The sequence below is a fragment of the Anser cygnoides genome, chromosome 3 (genome assembly GCF_040182565.1).
Source record: "Anser cygnoides isolate HZ-2024a breed goose chromosome 3, Taihu_goose_T2T_genome, whole genome shotgun sequence".
Classification (NCBI taxonomy): domain Eukaryota; kingdom Metazoa; phylum Chordata; class Aves; order Anseriformes; family Anatidae; genus Anser; species Anser cygnoides.
In genome coordinates this window covers 96,670,766-96,698,451 of record NC_089875.1, presented here as the reverse complement: position 1 = coordinate 96,698,451, position 27,686 = coordinate 96,670,766, and the positions used below count along the sequence as shown (strand labels likewise).

Sequence of the window (27,686 nt, the reverse complement as noted above, 5' to 3'; positions counted from 1 at the left end):
CTGAGTGATTCCCAGACTACATGGGGTGGAGATTTGCACAGTTATTCACAAATCAGTTCGCACAGGAGAAGGAGAATCAAGTGGTTAATTTGCCCTTAAAGAATGCTTTTTCCCATAAGGATTATTTTTCTCTATAGCTCCTACGGTTCAGCAATTGCAAGGACTAATTTCTGTAGGTTCAGTTCCAGGATGTTTAAAACAGTAAACTTTGTTTCCTTCTCATTGTCTACTCCAAATCTATTACCTCCTTTTACATGGATAATCCCTGGTCATGCCAACTAGACTTACTTGCACTTTCCCAGAGGGCAAGGTTAAAAAGTAGCTTAGATATCCACAGTTTCTTCCCTACCTTCTCAGTCAAAAGCCAAACCAAGCTTTGGAAATGTAGTATCCTTGTTCCTAAACAGAGATTTAATCCACAGTACAAATCCTCAAAATTTGAGCTTGCTTTTTCTTTCCATCCACCATAAGTAATAAGGTACTTTTAACAGGAAGTTATGCTTAATAGGGTGACATAACTATCAAAGAAACCTTACTCTCACTATCAAAAGATGTATTCTTCTGAGCATGAGGTGAAACGACAAGTTTCACTCCATTTGTTAGATGAAAATGCAATTTTTGTGAAGTGCATATTGTAACTAAAATTATCACAAATGCCTGTGTTTAATCAAAACTTAATATGAAACAGATTCATCATGCAATTTTTCTGCCATTAAGGGAAACACAATGTTTGGAACTACTACAAATGGGAAAATTGCCACCCACAGGGAGTAAGAGAATCAATGCTATGGAATAATTCATGATTCACTGGGCTAGGGAAAAAAATGCCTTTAGGGATTTTTTTTTTTGATTTTTTTTACAGAGCTTCTAAGCAGCATTTTGTTCATATGAAATACAAAAAAGGTTGTAATTCTAGATTTTCTTTTCTTCCTCTTTCCAGAAAACGTATTTTAAATGGTTCATATTTATCATATATACAGTTACAATAGCAATAAACGTAGCATTACATTTATAACCAGAATAACTACAGATCAAAGCATCTACTGAGCTTTTATGCTTTCTATCCTTAAACACATTGGACCGTCTTATCCTTCAGAGTCAGTTCATTTCCTGATGTTCTTTTACCTCAAATTTCATGTAAGGCTTAGTCAATTTGGTATTTAAAAAATAAGTTTATTGCAAGTCTTACCACTGCCTTAGTCAGCTCTTTCAGCATCAGCTGTCTAACTTTCTTAACCACCTTAATTTCCTTCAAATGTCTTAATCTTTCCTCTAAAATTTTCCCCTAAATGGGAAGTGTTCCCTTACCCCTTTATAAGCCTATATTAATAATTTCAGCAAGTGCTATAGACACATGAAATTTAAAGCCAGCAAGATATCCTAGTAAGTCAAATTCATAGGTTTAAAACTTTGGCTTCTCTACTGCAGCCTAAGCTGCAGTACTAAGTTGCACTACTAAGTTTGCACTACTAAGTCATGCACTACTAAGTTTGTGCCTAAAAGCTAACATGATCAATCACATATCAGTCTGACAGCTAAGATTTTTTAATTTGAGATACAGCTGTGTTTCCCTTTTATTCATCCTCCTTTGCCTGATGATAGGTTTCTACAGACACAGCTAGCAAAGCCTCCTGAGAGTCTTCACTAAGGTTCTTGACTAAGAATCACAATAAAAGTAACTGTAAACTAGGATATCCAAGGGTAAAAGGAGTTCTGGGTGTCCTTTACATGTGGGAAATACCACTGCTTAGCCATTGGTCTCCCTGCTTCACCACAGAGTGAAGTTTGCCTGGACATGGAACTAAATCCCTTCCTCAGTAGCAGCCTCCACAGCTGGGAATTCCGGATACGTAAAAGCAAGAATTTGTTTCAATTATGATGATGAGCTTAAACAATTCTGTATAAATACTCTATGCTATCCCAGTTTTAGCAATTTAAATAAATCTTCCATTATTTGATAATATCTGGCAGATATAACGGATTTAACTGTAAAAGGAACATGGTTTCACAATCCCTGGAAAATCTGTCTTGCAGCTTTCCTTAATCATGAAGTGTCTATTTTTGTTTTTGGATGATATTAAACAGCTGGATTTTTTTCCATACAATCCAACTAAAAATCCATTAAGTTGGCCAAGGCTTTATATACAAATCAACTAGGTGTAAGCATTTTTACTTAAGGTACAAGCTACACTTCTCAAAATATTTCACCCCCTTTTACTATTTAGCATCATGGATTATTTATATCTCCCTCATGCCTATGAATAGCAGAAAAAACACACACATAAAAGCTTTTGCAAGAAGAAAGCAAAAATTATTTTACTCCTAAAATGAGCATGTATCAGCTTATTCTATTATTTTCTGCTACTACCATGTGCCTGGTAGAACATCACTCTTTGGCACTGGTCAACAGCTTCGGTATGGAATGTGAGAGTTTCTAGACTACAGAAAACATATGCATTACCATAAAACCTTCTCTCTAGAAGATACAAGATTATAGAATATTTTCAAAAGATTCTCTGTTATGAGCAAACTGTTTTGCGGTTAATTCACCAAGAAGATGGAAAGAGCATTAGTGTAATCATCTTATTTTCTAAAGGCAGGTATACAAAACTGTAGCCTTTCAGCAGTCTGCTTTAAACAGACTTCAAGATACATGAGAGATTTAGTGGAGGTATGTTAAAAAAAAGTACAAGTCAAGTCAAAATTTGAATAAAAGTACAGTAACAGCCCAGATACTTTTTAAAAGATTAGAGCAAATCCTTGATAATCCTAGAAGAATGAAAGACACAAAACCAACTTGGATAATGGATAAAACTCTTCTGCTGTGGGAAGTAGCAAAATATGTGTAAAAGAAACTCAGAAGTTGCATGTTACTACTGACTACCTGGAATTGACAACAAATAAAAATGGGCTAAATACAAAGAAGGGTTCCCACATACATAGTGAGTATCCACTAGACTAACATTGCAGCTTTAAACTAAATGCACGAAAGGAGAAAGCATTACCAAGATCCTTACAGTTATAAGACCAGAGTTTGCAAGCACTTTTTTTTTGGCAAGTTGCTTATGAAAAATGAAACACGCATACGTTACATGTGGAACATAGTGACCCCCTGTTGCACTGCCAATAACACAGAACTTGGAAAACTGTAATTTGAAAGCTGGAAATTTTAATAGAAAATGAGAACTGTGCATATGCTCTCACAGGGTGAAACTGATGTTACTGTTTATTGCAACACACTTCAAAATAATATGAATAACAGACTCATCAAATCTCTGTGGATCCAAAGCTAGTCAGACAAAACCCATGTCCCCAGCCCCACAGGTGACACTGCAATGTCCTCCCTCTGTCTGTCATGCCAAGCATCATGGACTGTGCAAACCAAGCACATCCACTGGCTAAAAAGCTCAGACAGCTTTAAACAGCTGACAAACCCAGCCAGGTTTCATACCTACATGCAAACACGTTGATATCCAAGCAGTTACATATCTTCAAAATGTTATAAAATTTCTCTGCTACTTACAATTTATGCAGAAAAGCTTCTGATTGATCGCACGGTTTTGAGCACCTTGCACATCACAGCACAAGGTCAGGCTGAGGATGGCTGAGGGGCACTGACTGTTGCTCTGCTCCTTGCACCCAACCCTCCTGGCCATCTAACACTATAAGAATTGCAGTTCTGCTCACACAGATCACACCGGTGAGAAAAAATGTAATTTTGGGCTATCCCCCTCTCCTGTAGTAAGGGGCCATGTATTTAAATTAGCAAGGAGTAGGTTTAACAACAAATCACACTTTTTTCCATATGGTGCATACTGTGAAACTTGTCACAGGATGTAGCAAAAGAAAACAATAAAACTGTGTTCCAAAAAGGACCATAAAATTACTAGAGAATTAGTCCACTGCTGGCTATTAAGTAGGGTGGGCCAGCATGCACTTTTGGCTAAGGAAGCCCCTAAAGACAGTCAGAATCTGGCAGTAAATGACGGGGGAAAAAAAATTCTACATACTCCTATTAGGTGTCAGAGAAAAAGTTCCGTGATAATTCCTTTGGTCTGTTTGGCAGTTCTTACCTGTGTTTAAGGAACAGCTAAACAAATTTGGTGTGGAGAATGGGATGAAACCCTTCCAGAGCACAAAGTAGGAAAATCATAACCTGATTCAATTAGTAATTGCTAAGACTATATTTAATTACTAAAACTAAAGCACGATCGAACTTTTGCAATGTGAGTCAAAGATTCCTTCTTAAATGGTCTAATATTTCTGCAGTGTATCACTTCATGCTTTGTCTTACTGGATCCAAAAACCGTGTTTTTGCTGGTGCTGTAGTAATTTATTCCATATTGGTCCAATATGAGTAAAAGGTGTAAAAATCCTCAAGACAATTTGTTTTGTAGCTTGACCTAAAAACGGGATCACATAACACTCTGTTCCACATGCTTCATTAGCCCAGAGTACTACTTGATTCTGGTGTCATCTTTTTTACAGCAAAGGCTAAGAATGGCAGTATTTTTAAGTTGTCTGTCTGAAAGGAAATAGTTACTGGCCATTACTTACATAAAAATGAAGCTTTCTGATACAACAAATGAAAAATGACGTATTTTTACTCTATTTTTTTCAGTTCAGGAAGGACAGGCCTTATACCATCACAATATTATAATCTTAGCAGAAGCATTAATTAAAACCTACAAAAGGATTTAAATTCATTCTGATTAAAGATTGTTTAGGTTTTCATTTCATTATGGATGGAAAGCCAGCCTATATTCAGACAAGGCTTTACGGGGTTTCAACTCACTGTAATTTTAACATGTATATCTTACATACATGAAAACACAAATTGAAACATGTATCTCCAAATTTTCTAGTGCTTTTTCTACTCAAGGCTTGAGTATCAACTTCTCAATTTCACATTTAAAGCTCTTTGTGGACAAGGATTGTCTTCACTGTTTCCTCAATAGAGGTGAACCAACTGGTCTCACAAAACAATTGTTCAATCCTCTTTATAGCAAGAATATTGAGTATAAGCAATAGTAACATCATTTCTCTGATGAAAGGATTTTTTAGGTTCACAAATACTGCTGATCTGCCTTATTTAACTTCACAGTATCTTTCACTATTCCTACACTACATAGTATGTGATGATTTATCTTGAACACTTGGCAGGACCCCAACTAAACATACAGTACAAGAGTAAGGCAATGCTGTTTGTTCTGAAGGACACCTGGAAAAAGCATAAGAAACTAGTTACTTTAACATTCAAGCTAACACTTGAACACAGAATAAAAAATAAAAATGTTTGTTTGCTCTTCTCTTCCACACTTTCTGGAAGGGTTCAGTTCAACAAACTTTAGTCCATCTAAAAACCTTACTTTTATTAAAAGCCAATCTTCTAAACTTGGCTTCCTTTATGGTTCATTAAAAAAATAGGCAACTTCAGAAGTGATGATCCCTTCTATGTGAGACCACTTTCATGATGAGATGAATAACCCTATATAGATTCTTACCAGAGAAGAGTACAGGGAACCAAAACACAGAGGTGGACTAAATTATGTCTACTTGACTATATTAGATGAAATGAAAGATGAACTGGGTAATTATCAGAGCACAGACTGTAGATTAGCTGGCCACGATCAGCACTTAGAACTCCAAAGGAGTCATAGCTAGATTGCTTCATATTACCACCCTCCACCATACTACCACCTTCTCAAGGAGGCTGTAACTCAGATCTTCTCAGGACATATGTACAATAAATCTTTTCTCTGGCTCATCCCCTATCTTGAAGAAGAATGAGGACTAGCAAAAATGCTCGCTACCTTGTTACTACCCTGTTGCCTGCTGAAATTAAATCAGAAGAAGGAAGGTCAAACATCCTTTGGGTCACCCCATTTCTACTTGTGGTTAAGGAACTCACCATAACCATGCTGAGAATACAACAGCAATGAGAAAAGCAAATTAACTGAAATAATAAATATTTATGACTGCTACATACTAACTGAGTGTCTTCATTCATCGCCTCCTGTACTTACTGCCTGTTTGGTTTCTATGTTTAGGAATCAGCTGAGGAAAGTCTCTGTTCAGTTAAATGTCTCCAGAGTCACTGGAAACTCCAACAGATATGTACCTAAACTGTAAATCTAAATGCTAATTCCTAGTGTTCAAAATGTATTAAGAAAGGATTTAAGGAAATATTTTGGGTATGTGTTAAAGATTCAGATCTCTCTTCTCTTGATTATTCTCTAGCACAAACATTAACAGAGACAAAATTCACACCAACAAGACAGAGCTTTCCCTAGAAACCAGAAACACCATGTCCCTGTGCTCTACAGAACATTTAAATACTGCTAGGAATTTGCCTATGAGTCATACTACTGAGATTCAAATCGCACTATTACTGTTATGCCAAAAAGCAATGATACAAACCACTGAAGATGGATAATTGGTATGCATAAAAGTGAAATACTTTGAAATTGCACACTCAAACAGAAATTGCATTATGAAGCATTAGCTCCTATAGCATTGTCTGCGACTAGGTGGAATTACCAACACACAGTTTAAAAAGCCTGGTCTGAATTTTTCAGTTACACACCATAAATGGTGAAAAAAAATACATACACGCTTTCCTTTTATTCACTATAAGTGATAATCTGAGTTTAAATAAGACTTTATTGTCTGACAAGTATTTAAAAATTTAAAACAGCTTTATTTTACGATACATGTTAAAACGATGACAAAAAATCCAAATGCATCTTGATTTTCCACAGCTTGCTTCTGTGACCTGACATGATGAAAGACCACAGTAAGCACAGTGACTCACCACTTAGGGTAAGCACATTATTACTTACATATTCATGCACCTCACAATCTAACATAGTCTAACAAATATTACCCTTTCTGTGTGATTGAACACAGCTGCTGAGCAATAGTCATGAACACAAGTGCTGTGTTTACAGATGAAAGCATTACAAAAATGGCATTGTCATTAATTTAAAAGATTGCAAATACGTCCTATGTCTTGCATTTTCGCATAAAATGTACTAACTAAATGATCATTTATTGTTACTAAAAATATTTTTAATTCTATCAGCATAGGTACTAAACACTGACATATTTTATATCTTAATTCTATAATACGTGTGAGAGTGGGAACTTAGCATAGACAAAAACACAAAAAACAAAGTTGTCATTGCTGCAAAATATTTAAACACAAAGAGAAAAAATATCTGGCATTTTACTTACTTGTAACTTCTTAGCCACAGTTCACGAATGGGATAGTTGTTCCACTGGTTGTCAAATATTTTATTCTTTACAAAAGATTTTTTTTTCATTTTTTGTTCTTTTCCTTCCCACTAAATGGCAAAAATGTTTCTTTAATGATTTCAAATACTTTATCATACCATATTCTGGCTAAGAGGTGATGTGTATATGACTAAATAAGGCCAAAATCATGTGATGGAACTGCCACCCAGTAGGGACTGTTGGGTGCTTTGAGTTGTCAGAAGTTCATTAAAATTCATAAGCAGTCCTCTATGCACAAACTTATTTTTATGATCCTAGGCATAATTTTTCTGTTGAGGAACATACAAAATGCATTTTGATAATTCTCATTTCCAATGTGCTATCTAGATTACTGACACATTTTACAGGGTCTTGAAGTATTCCTTGAAATACGTGGGAGTTGAGAAAACTGTAAGGTGAGAATAATGGGGAGATGCTGCTGTTAGAAGATTAATCAGCAAGTATGAAATATTGTTCACTGGAAGTACAACTTTCCTGGCATTAAAATGGCAGATGTCAGTGCAATACACAACATTGCAAATACCAGTCCAAATATTCTCTGCATGCACCCTGTACTTCAGCAAAGCCTTTCATGGATGAAACTACCACACAAGTTCAGGAATGCAATAAATATTATTACTGACATCAGCTGGATCAAAAAGAATGCAAATTAGTCTTCTTTTAAATATCACGTCATATAAAGTGAATATTAATCACTTGAGGTATACCTATTTTGCACCAGTTATATGACATAACTTTCAAGATCTGGAGTAGTTATTCTTTTCTTATTGGGGTAAATTAACGCATCTGCCTAGGAAGTATTAGATCAGATCAATATCAGATTAAACAAGTAAACAAGTTCATAATTTAGTAATCCTACTGAGAAAATAAAGAACATTTAAAGAACTTCTGAACTTTCTAACTTGAATCAGAGATACCCAGACAGAGCTGAGCTGGACTGACACACAGAGATTACATATTTATCATTCTTCAATCCAAACCAATTCAGTAAGCAAACACATTTTTAACTGAGATTTGGGAGTTACGAAATTCCTGATAAAGAATGTAGGATCTATTTACAGTTGTGTGGATTCTTCCATTCAACAGAAATCTCTACTTAAGTCCAGTAATTTGTTAGAATGTCTTATTTTTTTTCCAGTCCATGCAGTTGTATGTTAGCTAATATACTTATATGTATCCATTCATCATTTGTTCGCAATAACATAAAACATTAAAAATATTTTTAACTTATAATCATTTGCAGAAAACTGACTTTTTGCTCCCAAAAAAATCATTAAAAATCAAATTGTATAGCTATAATGTTTAAATACTGAAAAACTCTCTCTACAGGAAGGTACATTGCAATACTAATACTAAGAAAATGTTTCTGATACTTAGAAAAAAAGTGACTGCAATATCTACATGCTTACAAACATCACTGTAACTGATATCAAAGACTCCTGTCTCCTAAATGCATGAACATTTAAATGGGCAAACATTTATATGGATTTTTAAGTAATATTACCACAAGAGAGGAGAGGCGATGTATACTGTATGCATCCATACTGCCAAGCTGATTCACTTTTGTTTTCATACCGTATCTCTGTACTCCATCTCACACAAGCTGAGAACACAACAGCTGAAACTGCAGTATGAGGTAAATATGAGCATTGCCTCAGTGAGAAAAGGCACATATGGAACAATGTGTGTCACAGCTCTTACTCTGCAGACTTATGGTCTACACTATAAGCATACGTCAGGCAAACACTTCATCTGAGAATTAAAGCTCACTTTCTAGTATAGCTAGTAAGTACAATCTCAAGTTTAAAGTCTCAACATAAAAATTCCCAATAAACACTCAAAATTACTTTAATAAGTAGAAGAAATTACGCTCTTCAGATCTATGGGTTTATGGTTTTGTGTATAAAAAGGACTAGTTCATTGGAATCATTGAACACAAATAAATAAGCACTACCAATATTTCTGTGCTTAGAAGATACTGATTTTTTTTTTAAAGTGCACATAAACTGTTTCCTGCAGGACAATTCTTACAGAATCATGCTTTTAAAAAAGATTTCTTAATTTATAAAAGATTAACAAGCTTTTAAGAGAGATTTTAACAAAAGAAAAATATCCATTTATTGTAATGCAGTTCAGCAAGTCAGTACGGAGATTTTAAATGACATGACGTATTGGTCAGAGGTACTTCTACCACTAGGCTTACAAACCAGCTGCAATGGAGGGGGAATGCTTGCACATAAGTTTTATCAGCACATGAATTAATAAGAAAAATGCCAGCATAGCTATTAAAAGGTCACTGCAGAATACAAGCATAAAACAGAATACTCCTGAGTACTGTTTATAATTATTTATAGTACATGCCATTCGTGTCCATAATAGGCTTACAACTACAGATCCTTTAGTACTCCCTTACATGTTTTAAGAAATTGCCTCTGTTAACATTGCATCTATAAAACAGTTCTAAAGAAATGTCAGCCGGGTGTGCCATCTCTTCTCTGTTTGATTTCCCAGAGTAAGTTATCTGATTTGAAATGTTGCTAACTGAAAAATTCCAAAAACAATACTTTCCTTAGTCTTTGTAGACATAACAAAAATAAAAAGATATCATATAATTACAGAAAATGAATATAATTAATCTAATTGCTTGGTGCGTGCAGCCAGAAATTTCAAAATTAGAAATCACAAAGAACAGAAAGAAAGTGAGAATTAGATGGGAGAGAACTGTTAGATTTTACAACTTAGAAATGCAGGCATTATTTTCCAAGTCGCATTAGGTCAGTGGGTCCAAGTCTATTACAACATTTATTGTGGCTCTGGTCCAGACTGAATTCAATGAGAATCCTTCCATTGACTTCAATACGCTTCAGATCAGCAAATATGTTGTCATGTCTTACATCATTTTTGTCATGTGGGAATAATAGAGCCATTGAGATTAGTCTGTCTCAAGTTCCAGAAGTCTTTAATCGACTGTTTCTTTACAGCACCATTCTCACATTTGTCTTCTTAATAGCAATTAGCTCTGCTGAAAATGAAGGATGGAATGTATGTAATTAACATAACTTGTCAAATTGAATGATGAAGATAAGCTATACTGCAAATAATGTCTGTTAAAAATATATACACCTTTTAAGTGGACTTAAAAGTTATAATTGACAGGAAAACCTCCATTCAGTCTAAAAAATGTGGTTGAGCTTACAGCAAGCACTGTATAATTAAAGAAAGATTATTGAAATTGTTGTGTTGTCAAAGCTGTCATCTCCCCCTTCCTCAAGTAGGAACAAGACTAACATCTGTTATAGTAGCTCCAGCAATCAGAAAGTCATCAGAAGATTCTGTCTGCCCTGACTACTCTCACAATGCAGCAGAGCCTCTTGAGGAAAAATTAATGGTACACTTATCTTTTACTTCTTTTTTTTTTTTTTTGGCTGTGGGAGGAAGCAGGAAAGGAGAATTTCTATGATTAAAAAAGCACTTCTGCTTCTAAAGACTTAATTTAGAGGAAGAAGAAATTAATAAACAATCATTAAAAAATTAATCTGACTAGCTAAATCTGCTTGTAAAGAAAAAATGATGTCCAGCATGAAGCCTATCAAAGTCTTACTGCATCAGCTGTTTACATCAAAAAAACCTCATCCCACTTGCATAGCAATTTCACTTTATATGTAAAGGTCAAAGACAATTTTTTCAAGAAAAAAATCAGGTATTCTTTTGAGACCCACAGGACATCATTTCCAGAGAAAACACTGTCCTTACTTCCCTTATGATGATAATGTTGGCACATTTGAAAGGAAGCCAACAGTGCTCAGCTGCCACTACTGAGGTTCCTCAGACTAGTGGAAAAGCACTGATATTAGATTTGAAGCTAAGAATTGTGATGGACTCACACCAACCAGACTGCAGAGTCTCCTGTGCATGCTGGTCCCTTTTCTCTTAATGAATGACTAAAGAATCATTTCTTCTAAATACATGAATTTCATAGCAGTGCCTACTTCAAGGCAATACAAAACTTGAATAAACATTTAGTACTCAAGCACACCGTGTTGCTCCTTCTGTTTCTGAACTACAGTGATTGGACTGACAATGTATTCACACATGATGCTGCATCCTCAAATACGTTTGGTATCAAAAACATTTCTGTAAATAATATTGATAAAAAATGACCACTAAAAGTACAAAATTTAAGCTATTTTATCAAAGGCAAAATGAATAGTATCTTCCTAAAGAGACTAGCATAGCTCTTGCACTCATCTATCTACTGCAAAGGTTTTGATTGTGATTTTTTAATTTTCTTCCATTAATAGTTTGAAGCAATTACCGATTTTTCCATCATTAACACTCCCACCCCATTACATGGGTAATTGCTTTCCCTCTCATATTGTCTACCTACCTAAGCCAAGTTAAATGAACAGAAATCACGTTAAAATTATTTTTTGTTCTGTCTTAGACATGAGGAAGGATTTGAACACCTTAAAATCTGCACACTTCATCCATCTATATTAGTTAATCTCAAAAAGAAAATTCTACACTCCATTCTTTTATTTCAGATTTTTCACTCAATGCTATACGGTTGGGGTATTAATATTCTCTCCTCAGTGATGCTCATTTGAACATACACAAGACTAGAAGTATAAAAGGGTGCAATTAAATTGAAAGAAAAACTGCTGCGGCAGGTAAACGATGAAATATAAATTTCAGAATTTCCTCCATATTGAAAATATTTGCTCACTTATATATGCCAGTTTCTGAAATGACAGTGATACGATAAACTGTACAGCTGAACTAGAGAAGAATAAAGTTCATTAGAATCAGCAACGTTTACTTTTAAATAAATAAATATTATTTCCTGTTATGACTGTCAGCTGCCAGGCATTTGCCCTGAAAAATGCAATCTGTAAGGCATACTATCAGCATACATTTAAAACAATTGCTACTATTTTTGTGTTTGTTCTTTCACAGTTTGAAAAGAAATTGCAATGAAAGATGAGAGAGGCAATGCTGAACATAATAAATACTATTTAACAAGGCATCTTGCCTCAAGGAGGTGTCGCACTCTACGGGTTCCACCACAATTTGTTGGTAGGAAGGAAATGTGGAAAACTGTGTAGTAAGGGACTGGTAGTAGTATTACATGAAAAACAGAAGAAAGAAGCAACAAAAATATATTTTGTCTTGTATACTACCTTATCATTAAGTCAGGAATTTTCTCTCCTTGGACCCTGTTTCTGTAAATCTCACCATGGCTATAGATGCAGCAGAATTACACTAACCTTATGTCTGCTTTCAAGATAAACAGGCTACCTGGTTATACCATTTTCTGTGCCATATTTTAAAGATTTCTGCTTTATGAAGAAAAATACAGTAAATTCTGTAGTCTGTAGATTTATCTTTAATTTATCTTGAAAATAATTCTGCTACCATACCCCAGCATAAAACACACATTTTGTGAATATTAGAGACCAATTTTCAGAGAATATCACTGATCTAGATCTGACATTCCTGGTGCAGTTATAGGAGAACAACAGACAAACTAGCAGTGTAGGTATAACAATGAGAGTCAGGTCAGAAGCTGCCAGCCGTGCTATACTTCTACCCCTGTCACAAACAAAAGACCACACGTCGACGTGTTAGAACAGGTCCAGAGGAGGGTGACAGAGATGATCAGAGGGCTGGAGCACCTCTCCTATGAAGACAGGCTGAGGGAGCTGGGGATGTTCAGCCTGGAGAAGGGACGACTCCAGGGTGACCTCATCGCATCTTTTCAGTACTTAAAGGGAGCTTATAAAAAAGATGGAGAGCAACTCCAAGGGATGGTGGCATCCCTGCCCATGGCAGGGGGGTTGGAACTAGGTGACTGTAAGGTTCTTTGCAACCCAAGCTATTCTGTGATTCTATGACCACATCTGAGGTCTGATGATGTGGCCTAAATATTAAGGGCAAGCTCTATCCTTTTAAGTATTTGCAGCTGTATTTCTGAAAAATATGATTTCTGGAGAATAAACATCAGCAGTTGCAATTGTTCAAACATATTACTTGTGGCAAGACAGCATATGCTAGGCATAGAAGAGTGCTACAAATGTCCTGCCAGCTTCACCCACAGACACTCACTTCAGAGTTCCCATCTGCAGAATTGTAAACACAAGTCTAACTTTATTTTCTCTAAAACCGAACTCTGACAAAACTACCTACATTAGAAAGGAGAACCAGGCTGAAATTAAGCTCAAATATGTATTGATTTATTCTACCCTCTAGACAGCTGGCCCCTCAAAAAAACTGTATTTATCAAAACAGCCTGTCATCAGAAAGATGCATGACTAGCCATTAAAGTGTCACTCAAGTGACAGCATGACTGCACTTGGAGCATGGCCTATTTGTCATTAGTAAGCTGAGCTTGATTACTAGCTTTACTAAATGCTTTGTCAAGTATTCTGTCCATAATGTCAAATGTTTTCTTACACAGGGTAGGCAGGACAGGAGGGATGGCCTGGATAACTTCATTTCCATCTAGTACTGCTGAGGGAAAACAACCACATCACTGGAATTAATTACTTTAACAACCTACTTTTTCCTGCTCATACATCTGAGGATTAATAAGAGCAGTAGTATACCAGAAAGAATGCTGTCCAGAAAATAATAACATCTCTCAGATGCTGGAGGCAATGGGAGTTAGTTCAGCCGTGAGCTCCATTCTAGACAACTGCTTCCTAGATGTTGTCTCAAGATGCATTCATTTTGCAACCATGCTCTTTTTATTTGCTAAAGCAAAAGGGATCATAAGATCGCTATTTTTTAAGAGACCAACTTTACAAATTTGCCATTAATGTGGCTGAATGGAAGAAATAAAGATTGTTTGCGTGTATGCTTGTGTGGGTGGGGTATCCATGCAACCTACTGAGCTGCTCCAGGGCCACAGCTGCAGCTGGCTGGTCAATACACACTCGTACACTTTCAACAGCATCATCCAAGGCCTGTCTTGAGCTTAGGCTGCCTATTTCACTATCTAACCGAGTACACAGCTGAGTCTGGTGCCTCCCTCCTACATCTAACCACCCTAACTACTAGGGTACCCCACTACAGAAGACCACACAGAGACTGCACAGTGAGAAATCATGTTGCCAGCAAAAGAGCAGGGAGGAGGTACTCACGCATTACGCATCAAACACACGCTGTTAGAACAACAGAAACAACAGAAGTAGTAGACTGCACACACTTTGGCCTTGAAGTGACTGCACAGAGATGTTCTTCGCTCCCCCTCCAACATTTAAATAGACAGGGACACCATATCAGCATACACACTCTGGTGCTACACCAGCAATAGAGACAGGCAATCAATGTATATAATATGACTCGGTGTCTTAGACTTCTTATTGGTTACCTTGAGGCAATTTCCTGATCAGCATGTAGACTTTCTGCTCTTCAGAAGAACCTCCACTGATTAAAATTGAAGCATATAGTACAATCTGGCTTGCCCTATTAGGACTGTGTATACCTTTGGTAGTTGTTTATATATTGAAAGTCTTCCTCTGTATTATTTTTATGGTGACCTTAAAAGATTCTGTAGTGATCTTAATGTCTTAAATCTGACACTTCATTTCTCTTTAAAGTATGGGATGTAAGTGATGAGTTTATATTGTTGTTTAAAATGTTACATTGTGAAGCATTCATATTAATTTTAAATCAAAATATATTCCTTTAGTAGTTAAAGGTCAGTCTTAACCAAAGCTATCGTATCAGAAAGAAAGCCATTAAGGTATTTAACACTTAGTTTCTCCTAGTTCAGAAATGCTTTCTCCTTCCTATTTTTAAAATTAATTAAAAAAATGACTATGACAAACCAACATATTCTCTAAAAATGAAAGAAGACAAAACAAGGCTAGGGAAAATAATGGAATTCTTGTTATTATATTAACAATTTTTTTACAGTGTACAATAACAATATACTAAAAAAAACTTCACTTGGATTTTATGTTTCTTAAAGAACATTCACTTTCAGTTTTTCTTACATCTGAAGATACCATAGACTGTAAAAGATTAATACATCTCACAGTTGCTTGGGGCAGAAAAAGAGTAAAAAATAAAGCCAAAGGAGGAATTACATGTGTTCTTCACTTAAACCAGCCAAATGGAAAGAAAGACTTTTTGGAATGATTGCCTTGTGCATTGCCGTTTACTTTCAGTGTGTTTATGAGTTTTTTGGTGAATATATAAAAAATCTAAAGGAAAGAGCTTGACAATATGTCATCTGAGAGCATCACCTCTACCTTGCAGCTAGCAAAACTAACGGATTTCAGAATTATATAACACATTGCCTCTCATGGTGTTACATTCAGTAAAAAGTTTGTGAATGTAAATAACTGCTTCTTCTTTTCTTACAGTTCAAAATGTAATGCAAACTGTAACACATCTGAACGGCAGTGGTTCAACAGCTGAGCATTATTTACTGCTCTTGGCCTACAGAATGATCACTGATGGTTTCCAAGCAGCTGGCTCACTCTCAGCACTGAAAACCTTCAGCTATTTCTTCAGATATCATAGCTCCTCTGCTTCAAGCAAAGACTGGAGGCCTTAAAGAGATAAAGAAACCAGTAGGACACAGACTACCTATCTCGTAAAAGTAGGAGAAAAAAATGAGCTGCCCAAACACCAGCAGAGAAAAAAAATGTCTCGGGAAACAAGCAAAACAAAAAGGCAGCAACATGCTCCTCAGGTAAGCCAGAAGACCTGAGATTTAGATAACATGGACAGTATAGCAAGATGCAAGAAAGTAAATGATTGAACAAAGGAGGGGGGAGGTAGAAAAGGGAAAAATAAATGTAAGTACAATCAAGTAATATAAAAGAACATATTCCATGTTGCAAGAATGCTTTTATGTTCCATATGTTCCATATTTTATGTTCCATATTTTATGTTCCATAAAAGCAAGAGTTAAAGACACCCAGAATATTTCCTCATGTAAGTAAACACCAGCATTTAGCGAAACCATCTTATCAATGGAAAGACATCAGTAATGAGACTTCATATTATCTACAAATATTGGTGTATAACAGTAGCATACTTAAAAATATTTTCTTTTAACAAATCTTGCACTTTAAAAGCTTGTTTATTTCTTTTACTAAGTCCAAATTTAAAGATAAACACCAGAAAATAAATATTCTTTAAAAAAGACATAGTAACCAATTCAAATCAAAATGGGTGGAACATAAAGTGCAATTTCCATTAACTAAAAAATAAATGGAAAGAAAAGACAGTATGTAAAAATATGCCAGCAACTGAAACACTTACGGGCTCTCCACGATGTCCTTCTTGTCCTGGAGATCCAGGCTGTCCAACTTCCCCCTTTAAAATGAAAAAGATTGCTAAATACCATATTCACAACAGGGTTTCTTCTGCATAAAAAAATAATGATTTTAAACAGTAAATTATCATTTTTATTATAAGTAAAATGTAAAGCAAGCTCAAAGCTTCAGCAAACAAATGTCTCAAAAACAGTTTCAAACACACAAGACATGTTCTCAATCCAGAATTCTCCCATGCTGTGTCCAACAGTTGTTAAACAGTTTGCAAAAAGAGATGAGAGAGAGAATTGTCTTTTGAAATTTGAGAACAGTTGAATCAGAACAGCAGTTACTCATTCAAGAAGGTCATTTAACAATAATAAATTGTTATTGCCTAATTGCAAATACAACTAATAGTCTGAAAACGATTTCAAAGCACTTCAGAACTACAGTAGTACCAGACATGATCAAATCTTTATGTTCTTACTCAAAATATGTATGATCCCTATAAATATTCTGAAAATTTGAAAAATAATTTCAAAAATAAAAGTAGATAAAACAAATGCACAGATCAATTATATATGAAAAAACAATCTAGTAATAATTGACGTTGAATTACAAAGATATGGTCTTGAAGTCACAATGGGTAGCATCTGAGTTGCAAGCCCTGCTTTTTTTCTAAATTCTTTCCCAGAATGAATATTGTAAAACAAAAAGAAGGCTCTAGCAGAAATTTCCTTCAAAGACAGCCTGTTTGTTACTGCTCTGAGTTTAATTACGGACCCAGAACGAAGCAATGTTTTATAGCAAGCAGATGTTGAAGTCAAACTGACAAGATGTTTGAATGAAGAACATAACTTCTGTTAACTATTATATTCTAAAACAAATAAAAACTAATGAGTTGTCATATTTTTGTACTACAGTAATTAGATCAAGAAAATAGTCAAGAAAATATCTTTTAGTTTAAATGTACACAGGTTCATGTAACTAATATACTGAATTATCTCTACATTGTTTAGAAGCATAAAAACATATCAATACACTCTCCAAATTCATGCTTTATCAACATAATACTCCACTCTAAAGTGTGTTAAGTTGTGTGACAATTAAAATTTTATGTTAAACAACTGCAACTATTACCTTTCCATATTATCAAACACGAGAAAGGAAAATATCTAATTGTTTTTTCCATTTCCCATAATAGCAGACAAGGAATTTCACCACCAGCTGGGCAGAGATAACTGCATATATATAGTGAAAATAAAGGAGAATTCATTTGAAATAAAGACGTGAATTCCTATCACGACCAGCAGAAGTATAGTCAAGGCAATTGACAGTCTTGATTCAGCTGATCAGTCACCAGGAGCTCAATTTCATTGCCCACACATGGACATTCGGTCATATTTGAGATACCCAAGCTTGTCTTGTATAGACATCCTGGGCTTCTACTCCCACTCCAGAAAGGCACTGGCTTTCCATAGGATTTAAGTCATATTTGTCAGCTCCCTTACAATGCTTTGGACACTAACACATCTCAAACATCACTAGGTGCTTTTATGTAGGCTACCAAGCTGGTACCTACAAGTCTTCCTTCTTTGAGCTGAAATGCTCACCAGACTCCACTGGCATAACTGATTAGGCCTCCAATGGCTTTAATGAAAACACGGTATGTCCGTAGACCCAAATTTAGCTATGTGTTTTAAGAACATCTGTTAAATTGTCTTTGTATGACATATTTGCCACTGTGAGAGTCATACTGTTGTAAATATACATTAATAATGACAATTTGTATGCAAGTATAAATGGGATTCAAAGACTAAAATGAAATGAATGCAGGAGTTTACCTACTGTAAAATTTAAATTTTATATGTACATATTAAAGGCTTTTATTTCAGATATGCTCTACTAACAAATTTTTGAATTGCAGAATGCTTAGTTGTACATTGAAGTTGGGCACCTTTTAGACTAACAGTGCTGTATGGTTGTATACAAGTGATAATTTTGAACTGACTCCCCTCTTTAACTTCAAATTAAGACATCTACATGTGTTTTTCTACCAGAATACATTAGGCACCTAAGATCTCATTACAGTCAAGAGGTGCTTGATTCAGTTACCTCATGCCATTTGAGGTGCTGTAAGGCAGCCAAGGCTTCCACCTCAGACAGGCAGCTACCACCTACAGAAGACCTGCATCCTTCTGAAATGGCACTGACAGGTCTCCTGGGATATTCTAAAGCAGCAAAGAACACTGCAAACTTATGAGTGGTCTCAGCAGTTAACAGTCAAAAGCTGAATCACTCTAAACAATCAATTAGAGCTTGATTCAATTGTCAACATATAGGCAATGTAGAGCCATTTCCTGCTGCAAATAAGGGTGAAAATGTTTTCACCATGAAGACAGTCCATGATGGAACAGTCTGCCCAGGGTAGTTGTGTTGTCTCCGTCCTTGGCTGAGGATGGAGATGCCCCAAGGATAAGCAAATATCTGATTATCACTAATACACTCAAAACTACTGCCCCAGTTCACAAGCCAACTGATATCAATGAAGTCTGCCCAGTCACTACAGTAAACTTTAGCATTTCCAGCAACATGTATTGTTTCAATTCCCAGTTATTCTCCACAGAATAAACTGTATGTATTGGGACAAATAGGAATGCTATTTAAAACTTCATCAAGATATATATGAATATGTATTTGTATTTACCTTGAAACCAGGAATTCCTGGTAATCCGTCTTTCCCACTTCTGCCAGGGTCTCCCTGTGGCAACAGTTAACAGTCATCAGTAAGTAAATTAACAAACAGAAGTTAAAGGTAAATTGTCCTGGCACAACTTACGGATCGCCCAGGCATTCCTGGAAATCCGGTATCACCTTTCTCTCCCTTGGAGCCCTGAGAAATGCAACAGTGAGAATTAAGTAGTACTAAATGTCTATGTTAAAAATTCAGCATATTTAATCAGCATATTCATATACATTATTTTTTATGTTGAAAAATTTTGGAAGATGTTTTTCTTCCTTAAAACAAACAGTAACTGATTAATAATTATGACCTGTTACACAAGTGCAAATATGCTGTAAAAAGCCTTTGCAATATTATTATTACATATCAACCATATTAAAGGCATGGGCATATTTGCAAAAATATTTATTTAAAGGTATTTGGTGTTATATTAAAATGTATTACATAAATACATTGACAGAAGTATGAAAAGGGTTCTCAAGATATCTAAATAAGCAGACCAGGAGTCTAATGTTACTAGACAAAAGTGTATCTTCAGTGGAAGTATTTCTGAATTAGTTAATTAACTCTGAATTTACAGAATTAAATCCTGTATTCGTATAAGACATAAATGATATTGTATTGGTGTCCAGGAGTTGGTAGCAGGGAGCTACAGAGCAGCGTTTGTGAAGAGAAGCTGGGGCTGCCCCATGCTGGACACAGCCGATTCCAGCAGCCCCACCACAGGGCACAGCTGGGCCCAGCAGCCAGTGGTGGTGCCTCTCGGAAATGTATTTAAGAATGGGTAAAAATGCTGCACAGAAGTGAGGAAAAAATGTGAGGAAAAAAACCTGCAGACATAAAGGTCAGTGAAGAAGAAGGGGAAGAGGTGCTCTAGGCACCAGAGCAGAGATAACCCTGCAGCCCATGGAGAGGATCATTGTACAGCAGATATCCACGCTACAGCTCTGGAGAACCCCACTGGAGCAGGGGAAAAGTGTGAGGAGGAAGGAGTGTCAGACAGGAACTGACCACAGGCCCTCATTTATCCTTGGAGGCGCATGGAGGTGGGGAAGGAGGTAGAGGGATTGGCAATGAAGGAATTAAGTTGAGCCTAGGAAAAAGGGTGATGAGGTAAAGGTGTTTTAATTTTTGTTTCTGTTTCTCACTATCCAAACCTATTTTAACTGACAATAAATTAATTCTCCCCATGTTGAGTCTGTTTTGCCTATGAAAGTAACTGCTAGGTGATCTCCCTGTTTTTATCTTGACCTAAAAGCCTTTTCATCTTATTTTCTTACCCAGTCTTGTTGAAGTAGAGGAGTAACAGAGCAGCTGAGGGGGACATCTAGCAGCCTGCCATGATAACCCCACCACAAATATCAACAGTGTTGTTGTTTTAATTTGTCATTTTACTTGCCTTTTTTCCATATATTCCTGGCACTCCTTGATCTCCTTTAGGACCCCTTTCTCCCTAGACAAAATGAATGCGTATAAGTTGATTTTTTTAAAATAGAAGTAGTTACAAACAGATATATATACAAAGAAACATAGGTAACAGACATAAAATGAAGGAGGCAAAGAACTCCTTCTGATATAAAGAAATAAAACTATCAAGACAGTGAATGCAAATCTTGAATTTTCCAAGCTTTCCTAGAACAGCCCAGACTGTCCAACACCAACAGCTGTGGTGAGACAATCCACAGATAGCAGGCATAGTGCTTCTGCTTCCAGTGGAAGCTGAGCAGAAGGCACTTTGAGTTTCTGGTCACTTCGTATAGGTAGGTACCTAACAGAAAATTCAGCTCTTTGTAAATTCCTGCACTTTTGTGGAGACCTTATCTGAAAAGTCTGAAACACAACTTTGGAAAAACTAAGAAGTAAATTGAGTTGAATACTAACATAGAAGAGCAAAAATATGTTTGATGATGTTGTGGGGAATGTACATGTGGAAAAATAAGCTCTGGTCAGATCAGAACTACCCTTCAAAATACCGCCCCTCAAATCAAAAAACTTCAAGAAAATTAAATAATTATTTTTAAGTTCCTGGTACATTATTTGTGATGTAGAAGAGTACGATTAAAGTCAAAGTTTAAAGTAATTCACATAAAATCCAACAGAACAGAACAAAAATGAAAAAAAAAAGTCAGTTTCCATTGACTGATACATACTTAATCAAGGCCTACGGCATGTATCACCCTTCAGTTTCAACATCTTATCTATTCATTTTATGTATTTCATTAAGTACATCAGTATTGTATATATAAACATTCATTTTTTAAAAACTAAACTACAGAACGAGTGGAGATATATGAATATTGGAACAACTATTTAGTTTCAACCTTTGGTGCTGGCATGCCATGTAATCCAGGAAAACCAGGTAGTCCACGGTCACCCTAAAAGAACAAACATATTTGAAATGCTTATGTCCAAAATAATAGTAATATATACTATAATAGCACTCATAATCTAAACAATCAACAAGTAGAGGAAAAATGTTATATATCACAATACCTACTACATAATATTGGTATGCTGACTGATTAGTTTGTTGATCTTTAGACAAGATTTAAGACAGAAAAGAAAAAAGTAACCAATCACTAAACTTTTAAAAATGAATTTTACTGTAATCTCTCAATTAGGGTTGCTGAGGTTCTAAAGCAGCAACTTAGCTCTTTGACAAGTGGAAAAGAAAAAGTTTTGAACAGAGCTTTGAATACCACTGTAGAAACTGTTACAATTCTACCATCCACTCTTAATTCCTAAGAGTAAGGAAATTCCCTAAATCTGGGATGGCTCTGCTCCTACCTCTTAACTGAAAATACCAAATTCCTGCTGACCTTATCAAATTTCTCACCAGCTTACTCTAGTTGAGTAATGTATTCAATAATAAGGTATTATGTACTTTTGTGTAAAAAAAAAAAAAAGAAAAAGAAACATAAATCGATAAAACGTTGGCATTTTGATAAATGAGTTCTCATTTCAATTAAAGAAAGAATGCACTTTGCTAGAAGCAGTTGCAAGTGAAAACACAAGCCAAAACAACAGTTTTATCTATTGTTCTCTGCTATCAAATGTCAGGAGTTCCCAAACTTTTGGTATTGGTACTAAGGATATTTATCTGACAATTTATCTGCAAGTTCTCTTGAACTATTACAACAAAAGGCTTAATTCTAACTTGGCACAACCTAACTTGAAACAATAAAAACAAAGTAAGTTGCTTATCTCAGTAGACCGGACCTAATTCTCTCAGGACAGAGCCAATCGCCAAATTGTTTTTGAACAATAACAGTGTTATCTCTCTGTTAATATCGAACTTCAAATGGAGCAATATATTTCAATTTGTTTAATGTACTTCAGTCACAAGAGAGGAATAGTAAATTATGCTCAGGAAGTTATTTTATATAATATTTCAAGTTCCGAGCCAAAATACCAAAAATATGGTGGCATTTATCAAAACCATCCATGTCTACAGGGTTTTGTAGAGGTCTGTCACATTCACAGAAGACAGGGACATGACCACAGGAATGACAGAATGTGGGTTAATGCAGTCAAAGTATCTCTCAACAAGTAAGTATTGAAAGAAGGCAACTGAAATGGAATGCAGTTCAAAAAAATCATCAAAACATAAAATAAACCTTTCATGCATCCATTGCTTCTTATTGAAAAAGAATGGAGCCCCAATTTCTGCTCAGAAGTGGTGATTCAATTTTTAGATAAAACAACATACTTGGCAATGGATGTAATTTTAAATTAGTTGCTGTAGAAACTTCACAAGTAATGGGATGAAATTAAGAGATGAAAATTTGGGCTGAATCATCAGGAAAAAAAAACTAATGGCAAGACCTACTTTACAGTGGAAGAAGTTTTCTAAAACAGTGGTGGAAGCCCTATTTCTTGGCACATTTTAAACAGGGCTGGACTGAGCATTAGGAAATATTCTATCTGTCACAACCCTGCACTGCCAGAAGAATATTGTTTTTTGTCAGCAGTACATTTCTTTCTGCATATGGCCCAATACTGACTGATCAATTAGATTAACATAAGATCCCTGAAGCAACAGAATACATAAGTACATTTTTCAGCTTTAATAATGCATTTGAGAATTCTGCTGAACAGTTATGAATTCAAGGACTTTTAGGATGCTTTCAGGATTGGGAACATTAGAAGAAGGAAATTCTTCAGTAAAATCTGTTTGGAAAACCAGATTTCATTGTACAAAAAAAAAAAAAAAAGAGTCTGAAGTTTAGACAAACCAAAAAGAAAATAAGTTTGTATCACAATAGACTTTAAACTTTTCTAAACACATTTCTCATAGGGCAAAAGTGTGACAGAAGGTTGGACACAAATATTCACATATCAAGGAGACTTGCCAATAGCCAGAGGTTGGTTTATTCGTTGTGCATATGGGAGATCCAGATTCAAGTTTATCCTGATTACCAGAAGGGACTTTATATATAAAGCTTCCACATCTGTCTGCAGTTCCAAGCTACTGGCTACACCTCAGCTAGAATTTTTCCACAGAAAGTTTTGGTTTCAATTAGTCAGTGTTTTCTGGTTAAAAAGTGTCACCCAAAAATTCTTATCTAGCTCATCTGGATGCTCACTCAAAGAGGAAAAGGGTGAAAAGAGACAAAAAGAAACCATTCTGACAGATGTCTGTATCATGCTTCTAGGTACACATATTTAGATACGTTTTCGAAGTATAAAATATTCAGTGCAATAAAGGTATTACTAGCAGTGCTAATAGCTATATAAATTTTATTAAATAAAGCAGACCAGATTCAGAATTGAGGTAACATTTTAAATTTTGGATTCTCATTACCTTAGCCCCATCTTTCCCTGGCTCTCCCTTGATACCTGGTAAGCCACGTGGTCCCTAAGAGAAGGAAAAAAAAAAACAAACAAAAAAAACAGCTCAAATATCAACACACAGTGCTACAGAATGAGACTCAGAAATGTAATGCAATGTGACCCAGGGAATTACCCGTGAATTGGCTGATCACAGTATTTTGTTAACTGGATACCAAAGCAGAAACAACACGAAATGTATCCAGTGTGAGACTATGCCCCACTGTCATAACCCATGACTGGGGAACACCAAAACAATTCTTTGCTCTAACTGAGGAGTACGCCAGGCAGATACGATTGTCACACAGACTGTACCGATGTCCTCTTCCTTTTAAGTGTCCGTCAGAAAGCCTTCACATATGCCATGATTCGGCCTGGCTCTTGGCCCTGGCATGCTTTCAGATATGTAATTCAATAAATTAACATGTTCTCAACTATTCAGCCAGAATGGATCATGCTACATCTAAAATACAGCACTGGTTTGCAGTAACTGTCCCAGTCAGTGCTCCTAAATTTCTACTGTGAAGAAGAAAAAGAAGTCTCTTCAGTTAGTCTTGGCTTTATCTGAAATTTTTGTTTGGACATGTGAATTGTGGGTAATCAGAGAATCACAGAATAGTTGAGGTTGGAGGGGACCCCTGAAGGCCATCTGGTCCAACCCCCCTGCTGAAGCAGAGACACCTAGAGCAAATCAATCCTCATGACATGGCTTAAGATGACTGTTATTGATTCAAAGAAAAATAGATGGAACCACTGTTTGGCTTCTAGATCAGGATGAAAATGTCCACACCCCAGCTCCTGCTCCTACAGACCTTGACTAGCAATGATTAGATTTGCAGTCTAATTGATAGCCTAACTACAAACCCCAAGGCCATGTGAGTATCAAAGCAATTCACCTGAAGATTGCCCCTGATTTCATGTAACCCCTTGAGCCTTTTTCACTCTTCATACTGCAACTCTCATTGATAAACAATGAATACTGAGAGACAGTTGGCAGCATTTAGAATCACAGAACCATAGAATCATCTAGGTGAAAAAAGACCTTCAAGATCATCAAATCCAACTATCAGTCTGACCTACCAAGTCCTAAGAATAAACCCTGTCTCCTAGTGCTTCATCCATACATCTCTTAAACACCTCCAGGGATGGAGACTCCACCACTTCTCTGGGCAGCCTGTTCCAATGCTTGACCAATTCAACACCCTTCTTGTAGTGATGGGCCCAAAACTGAACACAATATTCAAGGTGTGGTCTCACCAGTGCTGCATACAAGGGGACAATCTCCTCCCTAGTCCTGTGGGCCACACTATTTCTGACGCAGACTAGGATGCCATGGGTCTTCTTGCCTACCTGGGCACACTGATGGCTCATGCACAGCTGGCTGCCAACCAGCACCCCCAGGTCCTTGCCTGCTGGGCACCATTCCAGCCACTCTTCCCCAAGCCTGTAACACTGCATGGGGTTGTTATGACCCAAGTGCAGGACTCGGCACTTAGCCTTGTTGAATGTCCTGTGACTGGACATGGCACATTGATCCAGCCTATCCAGATCCCTCCGTAGAGACTTCCTATCCTCAAGCAGATAATAATTTATCTCAGATTTCCAAGCTGCAGGAATGAAATAGGAACTTACTTGAACCCCTGGAGTTCCCGGGATACCTGGAGTTCCTGCTGATCCTTGATATCCCTAAGGAAAAGGAATCAAGACTTGTTACTTTTCAAAAGTTATATTCACAAATTTTCAAATACCTACTTAAGGAAAACAAACAAACAAAAACAATCCCCCTAGTTACTGGAGAACTGTAATCGCAACTGTGTCATTTTAGATCGCAAAAATATCAGTAAGCGCTATCACAATCTTACTTTTGAGATTTAGATTTAAGAAGTTTTAATATCTGCATCTGAAATTTGCAGCCTCCAAACTTTATGCTAGGTGATTTTTTTCAGGCAATAAGGAAAATCCATTATTTTAAAATTGTTACATGGGAATGTAACAAACATACTGTTTTATTCACCATTGTTAAAAAAAAAAAAAAAGGAACAAATTAACCCACATATGCAGACACTTTTTTCCTCTTTCTCTTCACAAAAGTAGGTGAAGAATGCCAGGACTCTTAAAGGCTTATTTCTAGTTACAGGAAAAAGCTTTAACAAATAAGGCATGCTCTAATACATTATGCAGCTAGTTTTATAATATCTCTAAATAATCACAGAATGGTTTGTGTTGGAAGGTAACTTTAAAGATCATCTAGTCCAACCTCCAAATAAAAATAAAAAAATCCAATAACAATAAAAATTCCATTCTCAATACTAAGCACTTAGCTATTAGCTTAAAGGTACATAACAATGTATACGAGTAAAAAAAGCAATCTGAATGACTGGGACTACGAAAAGAAATACTAAATAATTCATGAGTTGAAAGGAGAATTTCAGGAATGCTTTACTAGAAATCAGCATTTGCAGAACCTTGACAGAACCTCAAATATATGCCTGAGGTGTACTGCTAGATTGCACTCAGTATGTACTGCAAGGATAGCCAGTTTTCTATGCAAAACTAACCAGCACTTCCAAAGAATGCTTTAACAGAGGCAAGTAAGTGAAGAATGGGGAATTCTAGCTAATTCCATTAAGAACATGTCGTTCCAATAGACAAAATGAGCTGCAAGGAGAGGGTTGTTTGTTTGTTTTTGTTTTTGTGTGTGTGTTTTGAGAAATATATTAAACGAGAAGATAAATTGTCCTATAAAATTCTGAGGCTGAGATCTTCCAACAGGCAGCCCAAACTAAATGGAAACATTATTTTGTTTGATAAATCCCAGAAAACAGACTATCCAATTTCAACTACCCAGAATTTGATCCTCGTTTGACCTGAAAGAACTAATAATCCCATTTCTAGTGAGCGAGTTTCAGTTTTGAAAACCTAGGACAAAATGTATTGGCTGGATTCCCACACTGGTACAGAGGAACTAATAGAATCTTTTCAATACAAGGAGGGCAACCTGTACATCTGATTTCTTCTTTAAATCAGTTAGAGCTGCCTGGAAATAATAATCAGAGCTAAAATTATTTCCTGGGTTAGATACAAGAGAGTACTTGCTGTGCCCTCTTCCCAAAAGATGTTTGAGCAAATGCCCAAAGAGCCAGCTGGTAATGGTTAGAATAGAAGTAAACAGAATTCTAGGTCTCTGTCCTACATGGATTCTTTATCAACCAATTCACTTTTAGTGCTCAAGGCAGTTCTAGCAAAATCAGCTTTAACTGTAAATGGTGTAGCATTCCAAGATTGCTTATAAGCCTCCTGGGTAGCTGAAACAATTCACCAAGCCAAAAATGCCTTTAAAAGTTCATCCTTTTATTTCTGCTCCAAAAAAAGCAAAAACTTTGGATTACTTCCTGTAGGATATAGTCCTATATAAATAAAACTTTATTTCACATTTTAGATCTCTGAAATGCAATTTCCCTTCCTTCTTCTAACTGAGTAGGAGAAGAAATAGAGGAGGATAATTTCCTGGCTGAACTGAATTTCAAAATTCGCGAGATGAATGG

The 27,686-nt window shown here is 36.1% G+C and overlaps 1 protein-coding gene across 1 annotated transcript in view; it reads right to left on the bottom strand.

The window, feature by feature from the left end:
- The window catches only part of COL21A1 (collagen type XXI alpha 1 chain), a 119,169-nt gene that overhangs the window by 31,748 nt on the left and 59,735 nt on the right, over window positions 1-27,686 (bottom strand). Inside the window, exons 11-17 of the mRNA XM_048078060.2 lie at window positions 25,774-25,827; window positions 24,116-24,169; window positions 21,633-21,686; window positions 20,711-20,764; window positions 19,408-19,461; window positions 19,276-19,329; window positions 16,576-16,629 (exon numbers count right to left, since the gene is read on the bottom strand). Coding sequence (XP_047934017.1) covers window positions 16,576-16,629; window positions 19,276-19,329; window positions 19,408-19,461; window positions 20,711-20,764; window positions 21,633-21,686; window positions 24,116-24,169; window positions 25,774-25,827 — 378 coding nt within the window. The remainder of the gene's footprint in view (window positions 1-16,575; window positions 16,630-19,275; window positions 19,330-19,407; window positions 19,462-20,710; window positions 20,765-21,632; window positions 21,687-24,115; window positions 24,170-25,773; window positions 25,828-27,686) is intronic.